Below are 19313 nucleotides of genomic sequence, written 5' to 3' on the forward strand. Positions count from 1 at the left end.
GGAGGCATCTCCATCGATCAGCTCCACAGGAAACCCTTCCAGCATCAGGTCAGCTGCTGTGCATGGGAGATGGGAGAATTGTCTTTGGCTTTCTTCCATTTTCCCTTCTTTAACCATTGAGCACTCAGCTTCATAGAACTGCCCCAACTCACGCATGAAATGCTCCACCCCCAAGGAACTATCAGATATTAATTTATCTAATTCCTCCAGCTCTTTTCGGTCCACTCCTGGAGTTTCACATTTTTCTTTATACTCCACCCGCATTTTAGAAAGATTCCCCCTAGCAATATTATCCAGGGTAAATTTCATCCATTTCAGAAAATAATGTTTCTCCACTGGATTCAACTGTACTATTCCATTGATAAACTTAGTCAAACCATTAATAAGGTCACACTGATTCTGCTGTCTGCGTATCTCTAACCATTTCTGTTTCAGCTCAGATTTATAGTCTTCAGTGGCCACGTCCCCTTGCCTTTTCATTCGGCACATCTCTTTTTCCACTTTAGCCAAGTTTTTCCATGGGTCCCTTTGGAGTCTCAGCATTTCTCTTTTGTATTTTGCTCCATCTCTTATTTCTGCAGTGATTTCTTCAGTATATTTCCTCGCACACCGACATGCCTGACAGTCCTCATCCACCTGTATTCCTAGGTCACGTGCCGTCACAGCCATGGCTTCCAAACTCACTGTCTTCGGAGATGAATTCACTATGGTTCCTATGGTGGACTGCACCTTTTTCACAAATCCTGCATTATTCATGGTACAATCTTTCACCAGTACCTGTGATTTGCTCAGCTTCAACACTGAGGCCAGCTTATTAAGGAATCCCAGAGTTTCTTTGCGTTTCTTATTCTTGCAGTTGAGGATGAAGTAATATTTAGAGCTGGATTCTTTCAGAGATGATAACAGCGCGTATTCTCTCTCACCGATGCTCTCGGTAACTATGAACACTGCGGAGGAGACCTCTCTTAAAAAGCTAAACTGTAGCCAGTGGGACTCAGTGCCTCCACGCAGATTTGTAACTGCAATGGGTTCTGGGAAAAGATCAGAATTTTCCGTCCCCCCAGGGAAATACCAGGAAATCTCAACCAGCCCATCTGTGATTTCCCGAGGGAAGTTCCCAGACTCCATGTCCCGATGGATAAAGAAATCGTGGTGTTGCTGGGAGGGGCTGAGAACCTCATTGAGGAGGTGGGACTTGGAGAAGCTGCAGCTCCCCATCCGCACAAAAGAAACGGTTGGCATTTCTGTGAGCACCAGGCTCTCCTCTCTGAACCCTCTGCTCTCTGCCAGGGAGTGTGGCCTCCACTTCCTCACAATGTCCCTCATGGCCCACAGTATTAGGGTGCACTTGGGGGTGTCGAGGGTGGGTAGCAGCAGGGGGAGGGCAAACTGGCACATGGACATTTTTAACAGGATCTCCTGCTGTAGGAAACTGTCTGAGCAAAGCAGAATGGCACAGAGAACATCGAGGGGGTTGAGAGAATCAGTCGTGTCCGTTTCATTTTGGGAAAGAAAATCCTCTGTCATATCCAGATCTTTCTCCTCGTCATCATTTTCTTCATCAGCATTTTGAACAAGGCTTGTGTTTCTGGCCATCACATTCAGAGCCATCACCTTCCTTAGGAAGTGCCCAGGTAAATCTGTTAATGACTTAGGAGTGCTGTTCTCTGTACTTTCTAGACTGATTTCCAGGACATTCCTTAGCTTCAGCTTGCTGTCTCTGTGCTGATCCAGGTTTAAATTTGAGAGAACTTCCAGAAGTGTTTTTCTTTTCACTGCAGAAAGACATTAAAGTGTGACTGCACAATTCAGAGTTTGAAATTGTCTCAGGTACATATTTCAATTTTCTGGGGTTTTTTTGTTTTTGTTTTTTTGATGGAGAACCAGTCCTTCATTTTAATTTCAGGACAGAGACAGGAATTTGATGAGAATTGCATTATAGAAGAGAATTAAACAGGAAGTGATAGGTGCTTAGTTTACTAATTTAGGGTTAAACTGCAATTTAACAATATGCTCTGATAATGAGGTGTTACAGCAGAGCACAGCTCACAACATGTGTTCAGTGGTGCCCTTCCCCCACTTTGCTCCATCCTGCTGCTGCTCCCGGGACCCTCACCCTAGCTGTGCAGAGCGTGGGTAGGGGGTGCTGATGTCAGGGTGTCCCCTGCCTCTGTACCCCACCTCCACAGAGCAGGGGCGAGGGGACAGGACAGCCTGATTCAGGAGGACTGAGAGCTGCTGCAGTCTACTCTATGGTAAGGCCTGCCTTTCTTAAAGAGACAGTGCACTGATTCTGAGATTTCCCCAGCAGCCAGCTCACAGTCTCTCTCTCTCTTTCTCTCTCTCTCTCTCTCTCACACACACACTCTCTCTCTCTCTCTATTTCACACTCACCTCCCAATACATACTTGTATTATTGTTGCTGTTACTTCTTGGTACTTCCTGTAATGCGCATATAGTCTCTGTAATTTTATTCTTTTCAAGTGTGTTATTTTAGTGTTTTGACTGGTCTATACATTTCATCATTTTTATTTCTCTTACACTTTAAATTTAATTCTTTGAGTCGTGAGTTCTAAACTGTCTAACCTGTCCTGGCTGGAGCAATTATCCCTATGGTAACTATATATTAGGCTTTTTGTTTCTACTGGTGGTGCGCATCCTCACATAACTGGTGCACATAACAAAATGTATTGCTCACTGGATGGAAAAAAAAGAGGGAACGTGCCAGCAGCGCAGGCGTGGCACTGCCCAAATGTCAGGTGGACCGCGTCGTAGCGGGCCCGTTGACTGTTCTGCCCCGGGGCCCAGAATTGCTGTCAGCCGGCCTGAGCGTGAGGTCACCACGCTCTCGACTATATTACTTTCACGTTAGCCATTTGGTGGGAGAGGAACAGAGAAAAATGAGGGTGAAAAGAAGTTCCCCACAGAGAGGACAAAAATCAAATGCTGCTTGACGTGGACTGGCACTGAGTGGTACAAGAAGAGAAACTGAGAGAAGAGAAGGTTTTTGTAAATCAAATAATATTATACTGTATTAGTCAAAAGTATCAAAGTTAAGTTATGGACAGTTAAAGCCACATTAAAAGAGGCACTACCTGCAGGAGATTCTTTCTCCCTTGGCTCTGAATCTTTCTGAGTTACTGATTCCTGCTCCAGGTTTAAACCATCCTTCTCCCCTGGCTCTGGGGCTCGTTGAGTCTCTTGTTTCTGTTCCTGATTTACACCAGCTTTTTCCCCTAGCTCTGCGGCTGGTGGAGTCTGTGATTCCTGCCCATGATTTAAACCATCTAGCAAGAAAAAGAGAGAGGAAATAATACATTCTTAGTTGATGCAGACATATTTATCTTCCTCCAGCTCTGTGAGACTGTAACTGAAGAAGCATTTAGTCAGATAATTTGACAAATACAGTCTATAGCAGGGGTAGGCGACCTATGGCACGGGTGTCAAAGGCGGCATGCAGGCTGATTTTCAGTGGCACTCACGCTGCCCAGGTCCTGGCCACTGGTCTCGGGGGCTCTGCATTTTAATTTAATTTTAAATGAAGCTTCTTAAACATTTTTAAAACCTTATTTACTTACATATAACAATAGTTTAGTTATATATTATAGACTTCTAGAAAGAGACCTTCTAAAAATGTTAAAATGTATTACTGGCAAGCGAAACCTTCAATTCGAGTGAATAAATGAAGACTCGGCGCATCACTTCTGAAAGGTTGCCGACCCCTGGTCTAGAGCATGGAGGCCCCACCTCTTTGCAGAAGATTCTGTATATTCTTGGAACAGATTTAAGAGCACATGCAGTGCAGTGTAGTTCTCCAGGCAGTTACCAAACACCAGGAAATGTTCGAACATAGTCAACGTGACCAACTTGTCAGACTCAGTTGCACACATATAGTCTCACGAAAAACAACTGGAACTGGTGAATTATTTTTGGTGACTAGTAAATATGCTGAAAAAAATGTGTTTTCAGGGCACTGAAGCTATTTGTGAATTTGGATGAAATTTTGAAAATTGTTTTGGCCAACAAAAAAACACAACAGCAAAAAAATGGTCAAATGTCAAAACATTTTGACTTTTTGTTTCAAGATGGCACTTTGTTTTGAAATTTTGCTATTTTCTCCATTCTGAGAAATGCATGGACCACAATTTGCAGAACATCCTTCATTTCTGTGGCATTCTCCATGGCCATGTTAACGATGGTGATGTCACTCAGTCCAATCACCAGGGTGGCCAGCTCATTGTCATGTTGATAACTGTCTTCCAGTGCTGCTAGTTCAGGGGCCTTCAGACCTTCAGTGTCTATCACCAGGATGAAATCACAGCCAAGCAGCTCCTGAACAGCTTCTGTAACTTTAATGAGCGTCATGAAGGCTCCTCGCGTACATCGACCGCTGCTCACTGCAAACTGCAGGCCGAACATGGTGTTGAGAAGGGTGGATTTCCCAGTGCTCTGCACTCCCAGCACTGTTAGAACCACCATTCTGGATCTGTCCCCTAGTCTGCTATGGAGATGAGTTAGAACCTCTACTACCCAGTTCATGGGGATGTTGGAGGCATCTCCATCGATCAGCTCCACAGGAAACCCTTCCAGCATCAGGTCAGCTGCTGTGCATGGGAGATGGGAGAATTGTCTTTGGCTTTCTTCCATTTTCCCTTCTTTAACCATTGAGCACTCAGCTTCATAGAACTGCCCCAACTCACGCATGAAATGCTCCACCCCCAAGGAACTATCAGATATTAATTTATCTAATTTTTCCAGCTCTTTTCGGTCCACTCCTGGAGTTTCACATTTCTCTTTATACTCCACCCGCATTTTAGAAAGATTCGCCCTAGCAATATTATCCAGGCTAAATTTCATCCATTTCAGAAAGTAATGTTTCTCCACTGGCTTCAACTGTACTATTTCATTGATAAACTTAGTCAAACCATTAGTAAGGTCACACTGATTCTGCTGTCTGCGTATCTCGAACCATTTCTGTTTCAGCGCAGATTTATAGTCTTCAGTGGCCACGTCCCCTTGCCTTTTCATTCGGCACATCTCTTTTTCCACTTTAGCCAAGTTTTTCCATGGGTCCCTTTGGAGTCTCAGCATTTCTCTTTTGTATTTTGCCCCATCTCTTATTTCTGCAGTGATTTCTTCAGTATATTTCCTCGCACACCGACATGCCTGACAGTCCTCATCCACCTGGATTCCTAGGTCACGTGCCGTCACAGCCATGGCTTCCAAACTCACTGTCTTCGGAGATGAATTCACTATGGTTCCTATGGTGGACTGCACCTTTTTCACAAATCCTGCATTATTCATGGTACAATCTTTCACCAGTACCTGTGATTTGCTCAGCTTCAACACTGAGGCCAGCTTATTAAGGAATCCCAGAGTTTCTTTGCGTTTCTTATTCTTGCAGTTGAGGATGAAGTAATATTTAGAGCTGGATTCTTTCAGAGATGATAACAGCGCGTATTCTCTCTCACCGATGCTCTCGGTAACTATGAACACTGCGGAGGAGACCTCTCTTAAAAAGCTAAACTGTAGCCAGTGGGACTCAGTGTCTCCACGCAGATTTGTAACTGCAATGGGTTCTGGGAAAAGATCAGAATTTTCCGTCCCCCCAGGGAAATACCAGGAAATCTCAACCAGCCCATCTGCGATTTCCCGAGGAAAGTTCCCAGACTCCATGTCCCGATGGATAAAGAAATCGTGGTGCTGCTGGGAGGGGCTGAGAACCTCATTGAGGAGGTGGGACTTGGAGAAGCTGCAGCTCCCCATCCGCACAAAAGAAACGGTTGGCATTTCTGTGAGCACCAGGCTCTCCTCTCTGAACCCTCTGCTCTCTGCCAGGGAGTGTGGCCTCCACTTCCTCACAATGTCCCTCATGGCCCACAGTATTAGGGTGCACTTGGGGGTGTCAAGGGTGGGTAGCAGCAGGGGGAGGGCAAACTGGCACATGGACATTTTTAACAGGATCTCCTGCTGTAGGAAACTGTCTGAGCAAAGCAGAATGGCACAGAGAACATCGAGGGGGTTGAGAGAATCAGTCGTGTCCGTTTCATTTTGGGAAAGAAAATCCTCTGTCATATCCAGATCTTTCTCCTCGTCATCATTTTCTTCATCAGCATTTTGAACAAGGCTTGTGTTTCTGGCCATCACATTCAGAGCCATCACCTTCCTTAGGAAGTGCCCAGGTAAATCTGTTAATGACTTAGGAGTGCTGTTCTCTGTACTTTCTAGACTGATTTCCAGGACATTCCTTAGCTTCAGCTTGCTGTCTCTGTGCTGATCCAGGTTTAAATTTGAGAGAACTTCCAGAAGTGTTTTTTTTTTCACTGCAGAAAGACATTAAAGTGTGACTGCACAATTCAGAGTTTGAAATTGTCTCAGTTACATATTTCAATTTTCTGGGGTTTTTTTGTTTTTGTTTTTTTGATGGAGAACCAGTCCTTCATTTTAATTTCAGGACAGAGACAGGAATGGGATGAGAATTGCATTATAGAAGAGAATTAAACAGGAAGTGATAGGTGCTTAGTTTACTAATTTAGGGTTAAACTGCAATTTAACAATATGCTCTGATAATGAGGTGTTACAGCAGAGCACAGCTCACAACATGTGTTCAGTGGTGCCCTTCCCCCACTTTGCTCCATCCTGCTGCTGCTCCCGGGACCCTCACCCTAGCTGTGCAGAGCGGGGGTAGGGGGTGCTGATGTCAGGGTGTCCCCCTGCCTCTGTACCCCACCTCCACAGAGCAGGGGCGAGGGGACAGGACAGCCTGATTCAGGAGGACTGGGAGCTGCTGCAGTCTACTCTATGGTAAGGGCCTGCCTTTCTTAAAGAGACAGTGCACTGATTCTGAGATTTCCCCAGCAGCCAGCTCACAGTCTCTCTCTCTCTCTCTCTCTCACACACACACTCTCTCTCTCTCTCTCTATTTCACACTCACCTCCCAACACATACTTGTATTATTGTTGCTGTTACTTCTTGGTACTTCCTGTAATGCGCATATAGTCTCTGTAATTTTATTCTGTTCAAGTGTGTTATTTTAGTGTTTTGACTGGTCTATACATTTCATCATTTTTATTTCTCTTACACTTTAAATTTAATTCTTTGAGTCGTGAGTTCTAAACTGCCTAACCTGTCCTGGCTGGAGCAATTATCCCTATGGTAACTATATATTAGGCTTTTTGTTTCTACTGGTGGTGCGCATCCTCACATAACTGGTGCACATAACAAAATGTATTGCTCACTGGATGGAAAAAAAAGAGGGAACGTGCCAGCAGCGCAGGCGTGGCACTGCCCAAATGTCAGGTGGACCGCGTCGTAGCGGGCCCGTTGACTGTTCTGCCCCGGGGCCCAGAATTGCTGTCAGCCGGCCTGAGCGTGAGGTCACCACGCTCTTGACTATATTACTTTCACGTTAGCCATTTGGTGGGAGAGGAACAGAGAAAAATGAGGGTGAAAAGAAGTTCCCCACAGAGAGGACAAAAATCAAATGCTGCTTGACGTGGACTGGCACTGAGTGGTACAAGAAGAGAAACTGAGAGAAGAGAAGGTTTTTGTAAATCAAATAATATTATACTGTATTAGTCAAAAGTATCAAAGTTAAGTTATGGACAGTTAAAGCCACATTAAAAGAGGCACTACCTGTAGGAGATTCTTTCTCCCTTGGCTCTGAATCTTTCTGAGTTACTGATTCCTGCTCCAGGTTTAAACCATCCTTCTCCCCTGGCTCTGGGGCTCGTTGAGTCTCTTGTTTCTGTTCCTGATTTACACCAGCTTTTTCCCCTAGCTCTGCGGCTGGTGGAGTCTGTGATTCCTGCCCATGATTTAAATCATCTAGCAAGAAAAAGAGAGAGGAAATAATACATTCTTAGTTGATGCAGACATATTTATCTTCCTCCAGCTCTGTGAGACTGTAACTGAAGAAGCATTTAGTCAGATAATTTGACAAATACAGTCTATAGCAGGGGTAGGCGACCTATGGCACGGGTGTCAAAGGCGGCATGCAGGCTGATTTTCAGTGGCACTCACACTGCCCAGGTCCTGGCCACTGGTCTCGGGGGCTCTGCATTTTAATTTAATTTTAAATGAAGCTTCTTAAACATTTTTAAAACCTTATTTACTTACATATAACAATAGTTTAGTTATATATTATAGACTTCTAGAAAGAGACCTTCTAAAAATGTTAAAATGTATTACTGGCAAGCGAAACCTTCAATTCGAGTGAATAAATGAAGACTCGGCGCATCACTTCTGAAAGGTTGCCGACCCCTGGTCTAGAGCATGGAGGCCCCACCTCTTTGCAGAAGATTCTGTATATTCTTGGAACAGATTTAAGAGCACATGCAGTGCAGTGTAGTTCTCCAGGCAGTTACCAAACACCAGGAAATGTTCGAACATAGTCAACGTGACCAACTTGTCAGACTCAGTTGCACACATATAGTCTCACGAAAAACAACTGGAACTGGTGAATTATTTTTGGTGACTAGTAAATATGCTGAAAAAAATGTGTTTTCAGGGCACTGAAGCTATTTGTGAATTTGGATGAAATTTTGAAAATTGTTTTGGCCAACAAAAAAACACAACAGCAAAAAAAATGGTCAAATGTCAAAACATTTTGACTTTTTGTTTCAAGATGGCACTTTGTTTTGAAATTTTGCTATTTTCTCCATTCTGAGAAATGCATGGACCACAATTTGCAGAACATCCTTCATTTCTGTGGCATTCTCCATGGCCATGTTAACGATGGTGATGTCACTCAGTCCAATCACCAGGGTGGCCAGCTCATTGTCATGTTGATAACTGTCTTCCAGTGCTGTTAGTTCAGGGGCCTTCAGACCTTCAGTGTCTATCACCAGGATGAAATCACAGCCAAGCAGCTCCTGAACAGCTTCTGTAACTTTAATGAGCGTCATGAAGGCTCCTCGCGTACATTGACCGCTGCTCACTGCAAACTGCAGGCCGAACATGGTGTTGAGAAGGGTGGATTTCCCAGTGCTCTGCACTCCCAGCACTGTTAGAACCACCATTCTGGATCTGTCCCCTAGTCTGCTATGGAGATGAGTTAGAACCTCTACTACCCAGTTCATGGGGATGTTGGAGGCATCTCCATCGATCAGCTCCACAGGAAACCCTTCCAGCATCAGGTCAGCTGCTGTGCATGGGAGATGGGAGAATTGTCTTTGGCTTTCTTCCATTTTCCCTTCTTTAACCATTGAGCACTCAGCTTCATAGAACTGCCCCAACTCACGCATGAAATGCTCCACCCCCAAGGAACTATCAGATATTAATTTATCTAATTCCTCCAGCTGTTTTCGGTCCACTCCTGGAGTTTCACATTTTTCTTTATACTCCACCCGCATTTTAGAAAGATTCCCCCTAGCAATATTACCCAGGGTAAATTTCATCCATTTCAGAAAGTAATGTTTCTCCACTGGCTTCAACTTTCAACAGAAAGTAATGTTTCTCCACTGGCTCCCCATGTTCCCCAGCTCTGCACCAAAAATGGTATCAGATTCTGAAAATGTTATGAGCAGGACATGTTAGGGGGTCTGTGTATCATCAACTCTTGGCCAAATGACCCCATGTTTTGCTTTCTTTGATCACATTCAGTCGCATGGTTCAGGAGCATGATTTGTTCTACATTGTCTTAACTGATTACTAAGGGTTTCCTCTTCCATCTATTTAATTAATGCTAATTTTCTTGGCAACACTTCTAAAGTAGAATCAGAGTCGGCATGTGAGTTTTAGAGCACTTTAAAATATCACTCATAAATCAGAAAGTTTGGCATCTGGGAAAAATTTCCAAACTTCTGTTGAATGGGACCATAGTCTACAAACAACTGAGCATGAGCTCGCAGTGCAATGTGGGAAAAGGGTTAATGCGATCCTGGGATAAATGAACCGAGGAGTGATTTTACCTCTGTATATGGCATTGGTGAGACCGATACCGGAATATTGCATAGAGTTCTGATGACTCCATGTTGGTTTTGCCAAACTTCATTTGGTGGAGAGAAAAAAACAAAACATCTTGATTTTTTGGGTTAACATTTTTTTAAATCATTTTGATTTCTCAGTTCAACATTATTTTACTTTTGGAAATTTTCTTCAGTTTCATTTCAAACAATTTTAAAATGGTACAAAATGCTCAAAATCTAAACAAAACATTTTGTTTGACCTGAAACATTTTTTAATCAGATTTTCCAAACACTATGACCAATTTCATTTGCAGTTGTACCTGAAACTATTTTTTCCTGATATTTCTAACTGCCAGTGACCCCCCAAAAATCCATTAATCACACAACTCAACTGCTGGGCTCTACAAGGGCCTTGGAGACAAAAACTCCCCTGGGAAGTTGCTCTTTAAGATACATGAAAATGGAGTGTGAAATGTGCTAACTCTCTCCAGGCAGGGAATATTCATGTTGGGGACACTGGGGCATGGCCACTAGGTAACTCGAGGGGATGGAAGACCATGAGTGTCGATGAAGCCCCCTCGCACTAGGCCCAGGTGTCCTTGGCCCCCCTCCCGCCTGGAGGCACTCGCAGCAGCTCTGCGTTCTAGGCCCAAGTGTCCTTGGCCCCCAGCCTGGAGGCACACACAGCAGTTATGCTGAGAATCTGCAACAATATGCTGCAGAGTCAGATTGCCTGAAACTAAGCAAGGCCAAACAGGGGAGATATGGAAGAACAATGGTGAATAAAGCAGCTTTATGTATGGTTTAAGAAATGATACAGAGAACCAGGGAACTAGCTGGGAAATGGATTGGCTGGCTAGATGGATACTTGGGGCAGCTTGCTATTGGATAAGTATGCTGGGAAAAAGGATGTATAAAAGCCTGTGTAACTTCCTGATCTGTGTACAGGATTTGAGATTCAAATCTCCCTGTACCTATTTGAAGCTTCAAATAAACTGTTCTGCTTCTCCACCCCATTGTGATTATTGGGTGTAGCACACCGGGTAGCGAACCAACCCCTGCTATTGTTCAGCCTCTCGGCACTGGGTGCCGGCAACATTCAGAAAGCAGATTCAAGCACTGACGTGCATGAGGTAGATTGTTTATACTGTCCAGGAACTGCTGACCTGTGATCAGTTCAAGTCAGGGATTTGGCGACAGTGTTATGCTGCTTTTTGATGTTGCGGGGGATTTTGATTTTGTTTTTTTCTGTTTTTGTTTTTTTTTTTTAAGTACAAAATGCAGAACTCATGGGAGGGGCCTTCTGAAGTGGCAGAAACTGTTAACCGAGTTATCTACAATGTACAAAGGCCCCACAGCAGGGTAGGCCCTAAAACTGCATATAAACAAGTCAAAGCATATCACAGTCATGACACCAGGGAAAACAGGATATGCTGTGCAGAGGAGGACTCTCACAGGCTCTCTCATAGATCGGATGGCTGAATGGTGTAGTGACACCCCACTACGGAGCGTAGGGTTAAGCCTAACTGAAAAGGCAGAGATTTGGGGTGTGCTGTACAGGCACTGCCAGAAATTTTCCTGCAGGCTGGGCCTGACTCACAAAATGGTTCCGAAGGGATTTGATCGTTAGAAATATAGATAATTGCGTTTCTGATGACCAAGAGAGCCACATAGTGAATTGCCAGTTGGGAGCAAAGGTTGCAGATCTCTTCAGACAGCTAGACAGACTTATGTGCAGTGCTGGGGAAGAGCCAGTTGTTGTGGTACTCACAGGGAAAGGCAAGAGAGAGGTCCTGGAGGACAAATTAGGCTTCAAGGGAAGAGATAAAAGTCCAGGAATTCCATGGTAGCATTCTTTGATATGCCTCCAGTTCCACACACAGGACCCGTTAGACAGGCAGAACTGCAGGCTCTCAATGCATGGATGAGATGATGGTGTCGGGAGGAGGGGTTTAGGTTTATTAGGAGCTGAGGAACCTTTTGGGAAAAGAGGAGCCTATACAGGAAGGATGGGCTCCACCTAAACCAAAATGGAACCCGATTGCTGACATGTAAAATTTAAAAGTTTGTAGCAGAGTTTTTAAACTGAGGGCTGGGGGAATGCTTGAATAATAAGAGTATTGCTGTAGGAATATACTACCGGCCACCTGACCAGGATGGTGACTGTGAATCTCAAGGCTCTAGAAGGCATGTTATGATTTTATATGTAATAATTTGTTTCCAGTATTTCTACTTGCTGTCACTTAAATCTCTGTGCTTTGTTAAATAAATGTATACATGATTTCACTATAAACATATCAGTCCTGTGTGTTAAGCGGAGCGGTCATCTGAGCTGGAACTGGTAAGCCGGGGTGCACTGTTCCTTTGGGAGCAGTACATCTGTGAATCCTGAGGGTGTCCAGTGGACCAGGGACTGGATGCTCCAAGGAGAAGTTTGAAGGGTTCAAGGGCTGGATTGTGCTTGTCTCTAACCTATAGACTGACAACAGGGACTGCAAGGCTTAGAGGGCATTGCTTGTGTTGCCAGGGTCAGTGGAGTTGGGAATCTGACTTCTGGTAGGCACAGCCAACGCTTCTTCACACTAAGGGCAGGTGGCATCAAGGTGCCTCACAACCCTGGTTATCCCTGGCAAACATCACATCCTGCAGCTCTAGGGTGGTTGACTTCTGTCTAACATACCTTAATTAAAATAAGGTTTGCATTAGTTGGATGGGATGGGGCAGCTGGACTGCATAGTCTGGAAATAAGGCTTGTAGCCTGACCACTTCTCTGTTGGTCTGAACATCCCAAAATTCAAACATAGCAGTACATGGTTCAAATTTCCCTCTACCATTATGCATGTTGGTATCCTACCTTTTCTCAGGAACTAGACTTTCCCACAGTTCATGGGAATTGTCAGACTGGATCAGACCAATGGTCCATCCAGCCCAGTCTCCTGTCCCTGACAATTGCAAACACCAGAGGTTTCAGACAAAGATGCACAAAACTCTGCAAAGGGCAGTTTTGGGATAGTCTGTCCCAGGAGACGTCTCCTCCAAACTCCCCAATAGTTAGAGGTTGTCTTAAGCACAGAAGCATGAGGATTGATATCAGCTGAGTGTGCTGTAGCCTTTGTACCATTTTTGACTGTAGTGGGGAAATGAAAAACCTAGATAATCGACCAGCTGACCCCCTCAATCCTGTCTATACTTTGTGTTTCTCTTCTGTTTGAAAAATAAAATGTACACTTGTTTTTCAATTTGGGTAAACAACGTGCCAGCACAGCTAAGTGAAACAAGACAACAGTGGTGCTCAAGAACTGTCTGTTTTGATAGGACTCATCTTTCTATTCCTCCCTCTGCTCTGGTGACTCTCACTTCCACGCTTGTAGCACCCATAGATGTTGCATTGCAAAAAATACTGAAGACATGATAAATTCCCATCCTGATGTTAGGCAGGTCCGAACGAACTCAACATTTTCAAAAGGGCTTAAGTGTCTTAGGTGCCAAAGTCCCATTTTAAATGACTTGGGACTTAAGATATTTAGGGCTAGATCCACAAAGGAATTTGGGCCCCTGACTGCCACTTTAGGCACCTAAGTCCAAAATTTAGATCCTCAAAACCCCTGCTCAGCTGCTGCTTAACCCTGTAGTGCCTAAATTCAGTAGGTACCCACGTTTCTGCCTCTGGGCATGCACATAGCTGCCTAAATCCTGATGCCTTCCTCATATGTAAGCCCCATTGTCGTTCTCAGATTAGGTGTTCCCCCACCTAGCCCATCTGCTGGGGCCTGATCCAGTAGCTGTGCTCAGAGGTCACCTTGGAGTGTTGTTACTAGGCTGGACTCCTTCCCCCTGCCCCCCAAAAGACAGCTGGAGGAACTGATGATGCCTCCCCTCCTTGGACCCAGCAGCCCAATTGTTAGACAACTCACCCGGGATGTAGGCACATGGGGTCCACTCCCAACTTTGCCTGAGTCAGAGCATGGACTCGAATCTAGGTCTCCCACCTCCCGGGTGAGTGCCCTGTGCTATGGGGTATTCTGGTGCGGGTCTCTTTGTCTCTCCTATCAAAGCCGTTTCACTTTGTATACAATACTTTAATAGTCCTTGGGCCAGAGAAAGAGAATGACTCTACAGTCTAATGATTAGGGTACTGACCTAAGGGGTGGAAGGGTCAAGTTCTAATCCCTGATCCTTGGAGTATTTACTTATTTATATACCGTGGGACATTGAAGGAGCCCTCCACTCGAATATCCCATAGTCCGGTGATTAGAGTTCTCACAAGGGAAGCAGTGATCTTGGGGAGTTAAGTTCTTAGCTGCTAGGGAAAAGCTGGCAGGCACATTTTTTACCTGATATCATATTGGCTAATACTTTATAATATTCTTACTAAAGAAAGAAGAAGGGATTCTAGGAGAAAATACCTGGGGAAAATTTCTTCTTCCCTGAGAATGTGGCATGCGGAGTCTCTGGTTCCTGATTTGGGTTTAAATCAGCTAGCAAGAAAACCAGAGAAAACACATGACCAGTGTCTGATTTATAATGATCTTAGTTCACTTTCTCAATTACAACAAGTATATTTATTTGAGTGCGCGTCCCATGCTTCCCACCATTTTGAAAGGGAAAAATCAGCACAGATGAGTTCCTTTTTTTTTTCTTTAAGGCACTTCCTTAACTTGTGTAGAGCTCTTAGAGATCTGAGGATTCAAAGCGCTGCATAAATCCTTTCTACAACTCACCAGCACTGAGGGAGCCTGTCAAAGCTCTCACCCTACCGGGGAGGTGACATCTCTCTCTGAACCCACCCAGTTAGGTTCCATTGCTACAAGGGCAGGGTTTGGGTGGGTGAGAGTCAGTCAGGGGAGACAGGACAGCAGGGATTGGCTGGATAGGGTGTCTTCAGGATGGAAATCAGAACTGTACCTTCATCACACCCACTCCCTTTTCAGTTCATTGAGAAAGTGAGCTAAATAATTGTTAAAATATGGATTTTATTATTGCCTACATTGGCCATTCCATCTAGCTCTGAAGGACCATGAAAGCACTGAAAAATTAATGAGAATTGTCTAAACAAAACAGTTCTGATAAACCATTGCTTTACTGCATGTAAGAGTGGGGATGCCAACATGAGATGGCCCAAAATCATGATTCTATAGGTCTCTAACCCATCCACCTCTCCATCTCTCAGTATTATGGAACCACTGGTTGTTCCTCCACACTTAAGGTAACGTTATGAAAATGGGCTTAAAAATGGAGCATAAATTTCTAAATATAGGTGGCCTTTTAATTTAAAATTTCAGGGTGTGAGTTTTTTATGCCCTTTGAATTTTCTGTGTGGTTTTTGTCTGATTTTCTTTAATAAACGTAATAGGAAGGATTTGGAAATTTAGTCTCTGCCTGAAATTTGTAGCAGTTAGACTTGCTTTGTCAACTATCTGTTTAAAAGATTGTCCAGCTACACACAAATTGGTGGAGAGATGAATCTTGAGTAGATCTGGTGCGATGGGTATGATTTTGGTTCATTTTAATTAGGGTCTTTTTTTATCTGGAATTATAAGTGCCAATGGGTAGCCAACAGATACAGCCTTTTATATAATATGGACAAAACCTTCTGTCACGAGCTACGCTCTTCTGGCAGATTTTCTCCTACAGCAGTGAAAGCTTTCTATGCCGCTCCTGACAGAGAAGGTTTTATTTGCCAGAGACGTGCGGCAGCTGATGGGTAAAATCATCTCCATTACACCTGCAGTTCTGTGGCACAGCTCTGAACAAATCCCACCATGCTCAGCTTCCCTCATTAAAATATTGAGCACCCTACGTAATGAATACACAAAAGGTGTTGATGTAACACAGCGAAGGTTATGACACACACACACACACACACACCCCAGATCTTACACAAAGCAAGGAAATGAAAAGGCAAGTCACCTAACAGGGCATGCCTTTTTCTTCCCCACCCACAGGTAGGCACTTTACCATTGTCACAACTACCATACATCACAATCCTGTCACCTTTCACAATTAGCTGCTCCATGAATTTGCTAGAACCTGTCTCCTTCCACAGCCACAGAGACACACCTCAGTTTCACCCTTTAGATCCTTCCTCAGTACCTCTAAATTTCTTCAGAATCTCCTCTGGAACAATGCCAAGCTGGTGCAAAGTACTCAGGTTCTCTTCCCGTTCATGCAAAATCTCCACTGGTTGCCGATCTTTCACCTGCTTGCATCTAGAGAGCAACATGTTTGCGTGTGATAATTTATTATTCCATAACAGTGACAGCTGCTGAACAAAGGAGACTGAAGGCTTTGGTTTATCTGTCTCAAACCAGGCAGGGCATAGGCAATGGCACTTCATTCCTGTACAGCCCTGCCAATGTCCTATTAATATAACTGAACCGTCAACTTCAAAGACCAGCTCTCAGCTACAAAGGGATTTCAGTGTCCATGGCCAAATTCACTCCTGATGGTCAATATGTTTCCAGCATTTCTGGAGGTCTTTGTGCTGTGAACTAGTGACTCACTAGGAGCTTGACTAATGCCCACTTCCTCCAAGGAGTCACCAGTTTGTAAAAACTGTTGTTAGAACTGTGACCACTGACCAGTTGGAAGGCCCATAGCCCACCCCAAAAATGGGGAGGCCTCCTATCTGGAGATGAAATGTATTCAGAACATATGTTCAGGTTAATAATCCTTTCTGTTTGATGGATTATTGCAGAGTCTGACATAAAAGGCTAAAACCCCAGGATTAAACTCAGAGGGAGATTTGCAGCTGAAGCATGATCCTGACCTTTACAGTTCACTGTCATGTACTAAGGAGATGCCATTTTAACATGGTTTCTAGGCCTTTTCCAGCAGAGTGAAGTATGAGGGGGCAGGGGAAGTTGAGAGTGAGCAACATACCTGTTCAAGGTGCTTCTGATGTCCTAGAAGGGAGAAAGCGAGAGAGAAGAGACCTCAGTCCACATGTTATGCACTGGGGATCCCTCCTGCTCTGCAAGGGGATCATTTTGCCTTCACCACTTGAGTTCCATTTGCAGCTCTCTGGATATAGCCGGCAATTAAATTATTATTATACCTGGGTGAAAATTTTTCCATCAAACTTTTTCCATTGAAAAACACCATTTAATTAAAACAGAAATATTTTGCAGAAATATTCAACAACCTTCCATCTGCAGGCTGGAATACATCAGAAAGCAAGACTCCGGGGTCAAGTCCCTGATCTGAATTGGGCAACATAAGGACTTAGACTGTACTCAGCCCATTGCCCCAACCACCAGGCTATTGAGTGTCTCCGACTAATAGTCCCCAAACTATTATTTTACTTTTGGCTTTAATAGGAGAAAAGGCAGGTTTTTCTCATCTGGATAATTCTGTGAATCAGTACTATCAACAGTAACTGTTATGAGTTGGATTAAAACCTTGTTGAAACTGATGGGTGTGAATTCTCCCTTCATTAAAGATAGCTCTAAGAGACAGGTAAGGAACTCCACCTAAACAAGACATAATGGAATCTGCTGAGAAACTAGCACTAGGCGGAGGTGTGGGGGTGCCACTAGGTTTTGTATGACCAGGGGTGGGGGTGAGGGGGGTGTTGGTGAGACAAGCAGAAGTGCAGGCATAAACTGGGAGAGCACATGGAGAAATACATTAGGAGGGAGATACAGGGAAGCAGAGAAAGAAACCCAAGCAGCAGCCTGGAAGCATAGTGTAGCCTTGAAGACGCTTAGTGGGAGTTCTGGGTTGGGGATGCTGGCTGTGAGCAAGGACACAGTCTCCTGTTATTCTACTTCCTCCTGAATTCAGGGAAGCAGGCCTTTGTACATTCTCTGTAAACAAACAGCAAGGCATCAAAGGTACCGGACTCCATCATCAATTCCTCCTCCTACCTGGGACAACCTGTAAGACCTTGATTTTTTGGCTAGTTGCTGGGGTCAAAAGTGGGAAAGGTACCAATGCTGGTGTGTGTAATACACAGAAGAAGAGTGCTCTCTGCGTGCAATGCTACCACACCTTCCACAAGGTCCAGAGGGTTAAGATCCAAGAGATGGGTTTGTATAACTTTATTTCCAAAACAAAATGACCAAAACACAAAAACGTTGTGAAAGTGAAGTTAAGGTGGCAGATTTGACTGGATTAGTGCCTGTAAAACTGGTCAAGAGACAGAAAGCAAAGGGTAGCTATAAATGGATAGTTTTCATCATTATAATAGATTAACATCAGGTACCTCAAGATCCCGAACTAAATATTTTGATATATTTTGTAAACAATAGAGTAAAGGGGTGTGTCATAAATGTAAATGGAAGGGTAAACAACTTTAAAATCCCTCCTGGCCAGAGGAAAAATCCTTTCACCTGTAAAGGATTAAGAAGCTAGGATAACCTCGCTGACACCTGACCAAAATGACCAATGAGGAGACAAGATACTTTCAAAGCTGGAGGGAGGGAAAACAAAGGTTCTCTCTGTCTCTGTGATGCTTTTGCCGGGAAGAGAAGAGGAATGGAGTCTTAGAACTAGTAAGTAATCTAGCTAGAGATCCATTAGATTCTGTTTCTTTAAATGGCTGAGAAAATAAGCTGTGATGAATGGAATGTAGATTCCTGTTTTTGTATCTTTTTGTAAGAGGCTCCTTGTCACCTTGTCTCTAAGTTACCAGTGAAAGAACCTGTGAGTCCTATTCTTAACACAGGCCCAGCTTCCTTCAGTCCATTGTCTTCCTCCTTTAAACCATGCTGACTTCATATGTTCAGCCAACCTGGGCTTCCCTGTCATTAAGTGTCAATGTCCCTCCATTAATATATGTTCATTCCAGCCAGCTTTTGATGTTGTGTTCATACCACCCCAAACAGCTGGACGATTCAAACCCTCATGCATCCCCTCTGTTCCATGACTAGGATTTCTAGGTGCTACAGTGATTCAAATAAATAAATAAATAAATAATTTTTATGAGAGAGACTAGCTGACCCTAAAAAATTAACTAAAGAGGCCAATGCAAGAGTCCCATTTAGGACAAATCTTTTTTTTTTTTTTTTTGCTGGCTAAGGCTCCTGCCAGAGATCACGAGGCCTAATGGACCAGGTCTTGTCGTTGTCACTGGCTATCCCTTGATACAAGGATGATGTCTGCCACAGGGAAAAGTCATTGATGCGACTTAAGATGGTGAAGGAGTCCACTCTATGCTCTATAGGTTTCTCCACATATGTGACAGGTGGTTGCTTGGAGAAAGCATAACTGCTGACCAGCATGCTGTGTCCTTTCCTTCCTTCTCTGCCATTTCTCAGTCTCTTGAGCAAGGCAATTCTTTTCCAAAAGCATGGCTTGATGTATGATGCGACACCATTACAGTCTATTGCCAGCCAGCTCGTCCCAATCTGTGGGTTCAATGACTCCCTTCTTAACATATACTTTCAGGGTGTCCTTCTAGCA

The 19313-nt window shown here is 44.0% G+C and overlaps 2 protein-coding genes across 20 annotated transcripts in view; both read right to left on the bottom strand.

Annotated features, from left to right (window-relative positions):
* The window catches only part of LOC119566513 (maestro heat-like repeat-containing protein family member 7), a 626780-nt gene that overhangs the window by 90375 nt on the left and 517092 nt on the right, over positions 1 to 19313 (bottom strand). The window lies entirely within an intron of this gene.
* The window catches only part of LOC119566252 (interferon-induced very large GTPase 1-like), an 858959-nt gene that overhangs the window by 7684 nt on the left and 831962 nt on the right, over positions 1 to 19313 (bottom strand). For 14 of the 19 annotated variants that reach the window (XM_043549274.1, XM_043549276.1, XM_043549286.1 and 11 more), the window contains 5 exons: positions 16791 to 16813; positions 16002 to 16117; positions 14315 to 14386; positions 7636 to 7827; positions 3096 to 3287 (listed from right to left, as the gene is read on the bottom strand). In XM_043549274.1, the coding sequence (XP_043405209.1) occupies positions 3096 to 3287; positions 7636 to 7827; positions 14315 to 14386; positions 16002 to 16117; positions 16791 to 16813 (595 nt within the window). Of the gene's footprint in view, positions 1 to 3095; positions 3288 to 7635; positions 7828 to 14314; positions 14387 to 15902; positions 16118 to 16790; positions 16814 to 19313 lie in introns of those variants that run through there. The other 5 variants (XM_043549287.1, XM_043549278.1, XM_043549290.1 and 2 more) reach the window with 5 other exon arrangements.

Source organism: Chelonia mydas, chromosome 6 (assembly GCF_015237465.2).
Source record: "Chelonia mydas isolate rCheMyd1 chromosome 6, rCheMyd1.pri.v2, whole genome shotgun sequence".
NCBI lineage: Eukaryota > Metazoa > Chordata > Testudines > Cheloniidae > Chelonia > Chelonia mydas.